General features: G+C 41.8%; 2 protein-coding genes across 3 annotated transcripts; one reads left to right on the plus strand and one right to left on the minus strand.

The window, feature by feature from the left end:
• Positions 1-367: 367 nt before the first annotated feature.
• On the minus strand, positions 368-3,957 carry lsm11 (LSM11, U7 small nuclear RNA associated). The gene is made up of 4 exons (XM_053429413.1): positions 3,424-3,957; positions 2,053-2,192; positions 1,856-1,939; positions 368-1,368 (listed from the first exon to the last, which is right to left on the minus strand). Exons 1-4 carry the CDS (start codon positions 3,875-3,877, stop codon positions 1,066-1,068), a joined length of 981 nt encoding a protein of 326 aa, XP_053285388.1. The 5' UTR covers positions 3,878-3,957; the 3' UTR covers positions 368-1,065.
• Positions 3,958-4,210: 253 nt separating this feature from the next.
• thg1l (tRNA-histidine guanylyltransferase 1-like) lies at positions 4,211-9,491 on the plus strand. Of its 2 annotated transcripts, none has more exons than XM_053429415.1 (7): positions 4,211-4,366; positions 5,336-5,536; positions 5,626-5,802; positions 5,894-6,063; positions 6,188-6,276; positions 7,224-7,331; positions 7,890-9,491. In XM_053429415.1, exons 2-7 carry the CDS (start codon positions 5,346-5,348, stop codon positions 8,046-8,048), a joined length of 894 nt encoding a protein of 297 aa, XP_053285390.1. In that variant the 5' UTR covers positions 4,211-4,366; positions 5,336-5,345; the 3' UTR covers positions 8,049-9,491. The 2 variants fall into 2 exon arrangements, with proteins under 2 accessions (XP_053285390.1, XP_053285389.1); XM_053429414.1 differs by lacking the exon at positions 4,211-4,366 and adding an exon at positions 4,460-4,662.
• The last annotated feature ends 954 nt before the right edge of the window (positions 9,492-10,445 follow it).

A 10,445-nucleotide genomic window follows, 5' to 3' on the forward strand; every position in this document is an offset into this window, starting at 1 on the left:
GATGCAGTAAATTGTGCTTTTATGGGTAATGTGCCCATTAAAGAGTAAAAGCAATCTGAGACGTCAGGACAAATGACAGCTTTTGAGTGCCATCTGCAATCTCTAGCTTCTCAAACTCAATTATTCATAATGCATTTATGAAGTCCGCTGAGACTGCGCTGTCATCCCTGTTCAAACTAACGGGGAAAAGCAACATAAAGGGACAGGCTCTTTGAGACAATGGCCCGGAACATTCCACTACCGTGTTTATGCTGCCACCTGCTGGGTAAGGACACCGACCCAGTTATGAATGCCGTGGCAGAGGAGATGTCGGAAATGTTTTTAGCGGGTGACAGACAAAAGAAGACACAATAAGGAGAGACTATAATTAGAAGTGAGAAGCTTTTATTTCCCCAAATCAAGATGTTTTCTCCAGTAGGCAGAGAAAAACCTCCATATCAATATGATATAACAGTAATATGGATTCTTCTGAATCTAATTAAATCATAGACACGTCTCTGGCACTTTATCGTCATGGTGTGAAGTGAAACTCGGGCCCCGTACACACCAGGTAACAACATGTGGTTTATGTGATCCGATCACAAGTGGACAGCTCTAGATACACGTGGGACCGACACAGACCGGATAGCGATCCGATCACACCAGACCACATTGGGAGGAGGTCTGGGCCACACGTCACCACATTCTTTTCACAGTGTGAACGCAAATCAATCCTGGGCCGCTTACTCAGCTGATGTCCTCTGACCCCCTACAGTTTCACTTTCTTCAAATAAAACAAACTTGTCTCTCTACCATTCTTTCGATCGCATGTGCCGACACACACACACAGTGACATCGGACACATCTGTAAACTTATCTAACATAAATAACGTACGTTTTCATTTGCATGTAGAACAGGGAAGTGACAGGAGACACATACAGGACATATTTAAATACCAGGTATGAACACGTACTTAGCGCTGGCCACTTTTGATAGGCTCTCTTAGGACGGCTGTTAATACCAGGTGTGTACGGGGCCTTAAGTTCCAACACAGTTGATCGAATGTTAAGTCCAGAAGAGAAAAGTCAGAGTGGCTGTGGGTTCACCAGGACAACGCTCTCCCCCCGGATGAAGAGCTGGTTGATGTGGCGTGTGTGGACCTTGCCGTACTTCTGGGAGCCGGTCTTCTGACAGGCTCCGGGGCCCGGGGCCTTCAGTGAGGCTTTGTCTTTATCCTGTTTGGGTTGAACGTTGGACTCTGTCCTGCCGCTGGGGTGAGAAGCTTTAGGATTAACAGGCTGACGCTCACCAGCTCGTCTCTGGGTTTTGTGTTTCGACGGTGGATCGTCACCTCCTGAGCTTTCCTGAAGTTTCAGCTTCTCAAAGAGCTGCACAAAGATTTAAGACGTGTTAACACACGGATACAACAGTTCTAATGTTAATGATACATGTTTTATTTTATAATATCTCCTCATATAGAACCTATCACTGTTACTGTCAGGGTGCTTCATTCCTGTGCTGGATTCAACAATCACCCGTTTACACATGAGGAAGTGATTTATGTATCTCATCAAGATTTACAGGTTATAATTGAACCCAGTGATGTCAGCCTCACTGTTTATTGTTCCCTCACATAAAACCATATCAGAGCTGTTGTAAAGGACATGCAGATCAAATTCAACAATGGGAAATGCAGGGTGGCTTTTATTGATAAGCACAGGAAACACTGTCTCACTGTCAGTGGAGCCCTTTTAAAGAAAGGAGGGAGTAATGGAAGAAAAAGGAGCAGCCATCGTATCATGGAGACATTGGAGAGGATTGTTAATTAAACTAGGACTGAATGGGAAATAAGAGACAATGAAAACCAACACATACCCGTGTAATGGTGAGGGCTTTCTCATGGTGGAATGCCTCTCCCAGCAGAGGCTCCCTGTAAGTCTCATCCACGTCTACCATTGCCTGAAAAACCAAACACAATGGGTGAAGACAATATGAACCCATCACATTCACAAGTACATTGTCGATCATTTCAGGTTCAGCACAAGCAGCCGTCACTCAACTTGTACACTCACCATGTTCCAGAACTTGTCAAAGGCCACGACGAAGCCCGAGCACACGCCCCTCAGTCCCTTAAAGGTCCTGATGTGAACTTTGACCCTCACCCTCTCCTCGACGCAGCGGTACAGCTCACCCAAAGGACCGCCTTTCCACACTGGAGACACACAGGGCACACAGGTCACACCTCTGTTTCTACCACTGATAAATCATGGAAGGAATTCATCTTGTACACATAAAAAGAAGAGGACAGGAATAAGAGGCTAAACACACATGTATTAGATTCTGGATGTGTAAAGTCCGGTTGTCTTTTCAGGTCAGTCTACAAACTGGTGAATTGAAGTAAAGAGGGAGAGGAAGAAGGAATGCAGTATATAGCAGGTTATATTCAGGGCTGATGAGTATAATAATTATGTTAATCAATCGCATTCACTATATTTCATCTCAATATAGCATTCATGGGAAATTTTGGACCGACACGCTAGACACCTGTCAGTGTTTCATCTCGACTCAGACTGATATTCACTACATCTGTAATACCTGATATCTGCTGATGAATCAAGTACTTTTTAGGACTTTTCTTGTGAGAAGTTGTGTTTTGGGGTGATACTTTGACACTATGAGCTAGAAGAACAAGGGCAGGGCCAATAGTAGTCAGCAAATAACTTCATACGTTTATAATGTCTTCATGGATCTACTTTTTTATTTTTAGAGCAGGAAACTGTCCTGAAGAAATAAATAACAAAATATGATGAGAGTACAACTTGTATGTGGGTTGTCCAAGTGCGATCAAGTTATCAGACAAACCAAAATAAACTCCAACAAAATAATATTGCTTTTGAAGGAAAAGGTCCTAAAGAAGTTATATATTTAATATTTATTAATATTACATCTTCTTAATTCTTCTTATTGCTCTATCTACTTATAAATTGTAACGATGCTATTCATAAGCTTCAATGCAAAACTATTATTTGAAAATAAAAGTTTATAATTATTACACTTGTATAATACAGGGGCAGGACTGGGCCCAGGGCTAATCTGAGTACCCCTGCTCTGTCAGTTGTCTTTTCTTTAAATAATCCACTTAAAAGTAACTTACTCGAAATTTGTTAAGAATACATATTTAAACACTGAGCTTGAACAGGGGTCAATTCTTCAACTAGAATCAGTGCTGTTTCTCAAAGCTACAGAGTAAACAGTAAACAGGGAATGGCTTCAACCAGGACGTGTAAAAGGGCCGCTTTGTGTGAACAGCTTGTGTAGACATCTTGTGTCTTGGATCAGAGATACACGTCTTTGTTTGGACCTGTGACACATCGACGTGTCCTCTGCTGAAACCCATCTACACAACGTGGTGAGGGAGCAGTGTTGCTGTGGACTGAACCTACGGGGCATCCTCGTCAGGACGTTCTTCTGCGGCTTGTTCCTCTTCCTGCTCCGCGGGGCGCTGCCGCTGCTCTCCCCCTCCTCCCCCTCCGGCACCGGATTGTTCACCATCAGCTTCTTCAGCCTGTCGATGCGCTCCGGGTCCGCCACCCCCTTCAGCGCCTTCAGCCGCTTCTTCTCCACGTTCTCCGGCTTGGCTCGGCCGCGGCCGCCCTTCAGGAAGCTCTCGTACGCCGCCACGTTGTTGAAACACTTGACGTTGGGGAAAGGAAGTGACACAGTCGGAGAGTAGAGAGCGAGCAGAGGGTCAAACCTCTCCGAGCACACGTCGACTTTATCGGCGTCATCGTCCCCGGTTCTCCTGTCCTCCTCCGGTCCATGCCCCGGTGCTGCTGCGTCGGTACGGGAGCAGCTTCCCGGTGTTTTCACTGCTCTGTCTCTTTCCCTCTCCTCCATGTTTGAAACCACCACAGAGGAGCACAGCACACGCTGAAGCGGGGAATTATGGGAAGGTTTAGGGTTGTGGGTTGAGTTGAGGTATCACTCTGTACCTGCTTCCGGGGGGCGATACACGTCATAATCTTGTGATAAGAGCAGAGTCCACAAGTCGAATAGTGAAATACGTTTCAGTTGTGTTATAAGTTGTGTGTTTTCTGAATGGATCAAACAGAAAATATAAACACAACGCAGAAATAAACACAACAATATCCCCCAGGATAGAGTTTCGCTTCAAACTACAAATTCCTGAAGTGGCCTTTCTGTGCTGTGACTCGTAGACGATCTTTGGTTGTACGCTTGCCTCTCCACAGCAAGATGGCGCTGGAACACAGAAGATGTTTGACAGCTTATTTTACAAATGTGTTTTTGTTTTAACAAATGAACCCACTAGGCAGGACAACAATAAACTGACACGTGGCGCTTTTGGTGTTTTTAAAAAGAGAGCAGGTAAGAGGGGAAACAATCAGCTGTTTGTTTTACGTTAGTTGGTTTTAATATCCGGAACTTTGTTCGATTCGTTCGTTGTACCACTACGACACAGTTCGCTGCCGGACTGTACACAATGTGTGTGGTGTGATGTGACATCTTTGTTGGACTATTTGCAAATTTACATATTTACAAAGTTGTGTTTGTAGTTGAGTAAATAGTCAAACATTAGCGCATGAACCTAACTGGTTTCCTAGACGCAGCTAACTGTGTGTTTACTGAAGGTGAAGAGGACCAACACCACATGACAACCAAGTGTGAGTACTAACTTTGATTCTCCCAGGATGATCAATGTGTGTTGTTGTCCAATCAAAGCAGTGTCATTTTAAAGTATCACCACCACTGCTTTACGACTGAGGTTTGATGTTGATGCTGATAACTGCAGCTTCACTGACACTGACTTTGAGACCGCTGATCATCTTCCACTGTCTGTGTACTGCTACATTTGGGGAGGATTTGCAGGACTGGCTCTCAACGAAAAACCTACTGTCTGCTCAAGAGAGAGCATTTTGTTTGGTATTGACATAATAATATAACAATATAACACTGAGAGTGACTTGATCCTGGCTAAATCCATCATCGACATATCCAAATAGAGGAAAAAGACCCTCTGACTTATTTTTTATCAAAAAGGAGCTGGACGACAATCAGCTTATTGAATAATAGAAAGGGGAACATGATAAATCTCACAACTGAAAGTATTTGATGACAAATCAATGACGTCTACAGCATTCAGGATAACTCATTATCATTTTATTTTATATTATATTAATCTATTTACTTATTAACCTTTCCCTACAATTGTAGGTATTTCTGTTATTCATATCTGATTATATATTAAGTTTAAGCAATCCAATTTGCCTTGTATGTAAGACGATTTTTAATGTTATGATCTCCACACCATGGTGTTTGTAAATGTTTCTTTTACAGGTGCAGCCTCATGGTGATTGGAATTACCTGCAGATTTCTTGGATGTCCAAGGATCGGCGTTGTCAGACACTCAGCCCATCTTTTCACCTCCAGCAACATGGCAAAGAGCAAATTCGAGTATGTCCGCAACTTTGAGACGGATGACACTTGTCTCCGGAACTGCTACATAGTCGTGAGACTGGATGGTCGAAACTTCCACAGGTGAGTTTCCTTTTCAAGGTGCACATGTATCATATCTGTGGACAGACTGATGTTGACACCATGCTGTTACTTCTTGTATTCTGTGGCAGGTTTGCTGCGCAGCACAACTTCACAAAGCCCAATGATAACCGAGCCTTGGGCTTGATGAGCAGGAGTGCACACTCTGTGATGGAGGAACTAGAGGATATCACCATAGCTTACGGTCAAAGTGATGAGTTCAGCTTCGTTTTTAAGAGGACCTCCAACTGGTTTAAGAGGAGAGCCAGGTAGCAGAAGTGTTATGTCACTCTTATGCATTCTGTTCGCATATTGTTGAAATTTGTCTGACTTAATTTCTCCTGCTCTCTCTTCTCGCAGTAAGCTCATGACCCACATTTCCTCCCAGTTCTCCTCCTCCTATGTGTTTTACTGGAAGGAATTTTTCGAGGATCAGCCCCTGCTGTATCCCCCAAGCTTTGACGGACGTGTGGTCCTGTATCCTACCAACCATAACCTCAGAGACTACCTCAGCTGGAGGCAAGCAGACTGTGAGTACCACAGCTCCTGAGCCTATTGGAAAATCACACATTTGACAAGTAGATGAAATAGGTCTTTAAGCGAATGAGGCTGAACTATGTTAGACTGTACTTATGTTTGTTGTGTGTTTTTCAGGTCACATAAATAATTTGTACAACACCGCGTTTTGGACATTAATACAGAGGGGAGGGCTCAACACAGTTCAGGCAGAGGATCGTTTAAAGGTGAGAGGGCAACACAATCTGAAAGGTCTGTGTAGATTTACACAAATGTATGTGTGTTTATTTAGTAATAACGATGTTATTAGGAAACTATAGTTGGATGAATTAAGACATGAGTCTGATAACAACATAAATACAAACAATAAAAGGTATTCACTTAGCAATCACATTCTAGTGAATGTTTCATTTGTGCTACAGATGTGATTGAGTATGTCTGCACACTAACTAATTTCTGTTATCGATAATTTTTTGGATGTCGACTAATAGAAAATCTGCTAATAAACTTTTTCAAGTTAAATTTGTACGACACAGTTCAACTGCCTCTATGAATCATTATGTTTGAAAAGTATTTTTCGCACAAGCATTTCTACTGCCAAGACGAGAATACTTTTCATTGTTTGCTTCTTTTTACTCTCAGCTGAGATGAAAAGTTACTCTTTGAAACACCCCAACTCAGTTAATCGCTTCTTGTCAATTCTTAATGTGCTGATCCAAAGTTAGGGAAATGATTTAAACTAATTCAACAGACGTGGAACATGTTTCTGTAGAATTTCATCAGGTCTAACATTGTCTATGTCAGCTGCCACGGACTGACACAGCTGTTCACTGGAAGTCCCTCTGTTCCCCAGTGTCCACTTTTAGGGGAACTCAAATGATGTGTTGACAGGTGACGAGTTGTGGAAATGTTGGTTCTGACTACGCTGGTCACCATGAGTCATTTACAGCAAACCTTTTGTTATTCCTGGTTCCCTTATCCTGTCAAAATATGACTTTGGAAGAACAAATGCACAAATCAAAGAAGGCAAATATGAGATCTTTACAGATCCCAGCATCAATGGGATTCATTATTCAAATAACAAATCAATAAATGCACAGTGATTAATTTCTCTTCTGAAATTTGTATATACCCTTTTCTAATATTTATGTTCTGTGTGTTTCCCCCCTCTTAGGGAACATTAGCTGCAGATAAAAATGAGATCCTGTTTTCAGAGTTTGACATCAACTACAACAATGAATCCGCCGTCCACAGGAAAGGCACCACTCTCATCTGGGAAAAGGTTTGCTATTTAAAAGAGTTTGAGTCTGCAGCTCAATTATTACAGAGAAATTGACTTGGAATATTACTGCTGTAGATAGACATCTTTGGTTTTGATTCTACTCAGGTTAGTGCTGTCATACATGTTCCTGACACGTGTTTTGTGGCGGAACATGTAAGATTTAGAGTAAAGTGTGATACATGTCCTTGTCATAACTTTGGCTCCTTTTAAACAAAATCAGCACATTACTGCACCGACAATTACCAGCATCTGTGAAGGTCAAATAACCATGCATTATATATCTGTACCGAAATTGACGCAGAAGGAGTCAATTTTGTTACATCATGGAAGTATGCGTTGGCCATTGCAGAGTTTTGTCTCATGCTGGACTCGCACAAGTGCGCTGCTTTGACGCTTCATGCAGGCGCAATCGACATAACAAAATCAATCACAGCTTCTTGCACGGGACACACAACATAGCTGGCTTTCAAGGGCTATATGGCAAATCCTCTTAAATGTCAATCTATTCCTTTTTGTTACCTTTTTTTTTAAAACTAATCTTATTCCTTATTTTTGCAGCGAGAAGAAACTGTCATTAAACGCATGAAGCCCCCAGGTGAAGAGGAGAAGGACGTGCCTGTGACCAGCATCAAGAGGAAGGTGCAGGCCTACCACTGCGACATTATAGGAGACCAGTTCTGGGAGGAGCACCCAGACGTCCTGGAAAACGACAGCTAACCGCTCCTCTCCTGCTGCAGGAGAACGACTCTGAGCTCAGCTCGGCCAGAATGGTTGAAGTGGACCCATGTGATGTTACCCATAAAAGAATGTTTTTTGAACTTGAAAGCTTTGATGACAAACTAAGTACAGTTGCTATTAAAAGTAAATTAAACTTCTGTCAAAATCCTCATGTAAAAAAAGACTTTCGGCCTAAATTGCACCGTGTCTCTCGGGTTCAAAGGGAAACGGATGATTTCAAAATCTTTTGCAGAGGGTATTGGGGACATGACCAGCACATCACATCTGCCTCTCTCAGGCCTAGTCTAGTGTATCCTCTAAGGTCACTTTCTATAAATACATCCTTATTTGATCTCATGAATGGCATTTAGAATACTACCATAACTTGCTCTGGAAAGTTTATATGATTCCTTTTGGCCCACTGTTTCTTCTACTGAGGTCTTTTTCCTCCCTGTGGGCGTTTGGAGTTTCGGCACTCCCTGTTTTGTTCCCGGTGTTTGGATTTTAATGATTCAGGAAGCCCATCTGGACAGTTTTCAATATAACTTCAACTTTATGGTAATCAGGAGCAAATCTGAGGTAGAAATAAACGGAGCAAAGCAGAAACCTGTGCCACGGCAGAAACAAGTGGCCTTGTCTTGCAGCCAGGACGCCATTTGGAGATGTGAATGGATTCATAAGCCTGCACTCTCATCTGCGCTAAGAATACCTCACACACCCTGCGTACACTCTATCCCTCTGACATGTGCTTGGTGGCATATTTATCGTGGCACTCACTCAGTATGAATGGCTACTGGAGACCTGAAGTGGTACTGTATTTTGTTACTGTAGTAGGCTCAGTTACTGGCAGGTATTAGAACTGTATTTTTGGTTCTCTGACCTTGTTAGAATCATGATGCTACTGTACTTTATGTAACTCATGTTTAATCATTTGGAATCAAAGTCATTCATAGAGTTCTGTCTGCTTTAAGAAGAAGGGTTTGTTATACTCTCCGCTCATTAAAATTTACAAAACACTTACAATAACAAGTGGATCTATTCCTGATGACATAAACCAGCTTTGTGCTCAGATCCAATCTCTTGGTTCAACTCAACACTTGCAGTGATTCAACATGCAGCTTTATATAATAGAAGAAATACAAGAAACCTGAGCGTGTGGCAGGTTGTGCAGTTATTTAAAGACAGCATGTGTTTACATGCAGGGCCCTGTCTGTAAGCCGTCTGAGCTACTGCCTGGAAAGCATAGAAGAAATAATTCACATGACTTCACAAATAAACCCACTTTATTGGCTGCTTAAAAAACATGATCTGTCGCTTCTGATTGGTTGTGCAGCTGTATATATAAATGCAAGCACATCGTATTGTTCAGACTGCTTTTACGAGCAACTGAGTCATAAAACTGGTCATGTAAAATGTTTTTCTAAATAAAGAGTAGCTAATTAAGGCCCTTTGTTTGGCTTATGATCCATTACTTCTTAGCTTCTATTGAAGTTAGCATTGCTTGCCTTGGCCCTACCAGCCCTTCTCATCACGCTGGTGTCCAGTCCTGAAGAAGTAGCGCTGCTCTGAGGGCAGGTTTCTCTTATTGCAAACTTGAGACCCCAACCACCACCTGCTCCCAGCAAGAAACCGCAAGCTTTCATATAACGCCTTCAAACAATGGAGTGTATATAAAATGGATGATTTTCTTGATACTGTATCAACCAGACCTCGCAACCAGTGCTCCAACTGATCGCTACTGCTTAGACTACACTTTTTCGTTTGGTCCAAGTCCCTTCCACTAACATGGAGGAAGATTTATGACTTATACTGCAGTCAGCCACCAGGTGGCGATTGAGACGCGTTGGCTTTTGTCATGTCCTCCATATTTACATAGAATCCCTGCTGTTACATATATTTGCTGTTTCTATCAATCTGTTTCTTCAATCTGTGGCTTTTTAATTCCCCAACTTGATAAAAGTGTCATACTGAATTTCATTAACACTGTGATCATGATAAGAAGAAGAAGAAGAAGAAGAAGAAGAAGAAGAAGAAGAAGAAGAAGAAGAAGAAGAAGAAGAAGAAAAAGAAAAAGAAGAAATAAACTTTATTTATATATTTAAAAAAATTGTATGCGTTGGAACAAGAAAGACATTAAATCAATAAAAGGACAGAATACAAATAAATACATATAATAGAACAGATTTAGTCAAAACTATATGGTGGAAGAGCTGAATACTGAGATACTGTATGGATAAATGTTTCAATGAAATGAAGCTAACAACTCATTTAAGACGAAAACAAATGTTTTTAGATAGATACTTTATTGAACCTGGGCAATTTTAGTTTATTTAAAAAAATTTGATTTGGCGAAGTCACCATGGAGAGCTAAACAGCGCCCCCTCTATCTCATCTCAT

The sequence above is a fragment of the Pleuronectes platessa genome, chromosome 8 (genome assembly GCF_947347685.1).
Source record: "Pleuronectes platessa chromosome 8, fPlePla1.1, whole genome shotgun sequence".
NCBI classification, from domain to species: domain Eukaryota; kingdom Metazoa; phylum Chordata; class Actinopteri; order Pleuronectiformes; family Pleuronectidae; genus Pleuronectes; species Pleuronectes platessa.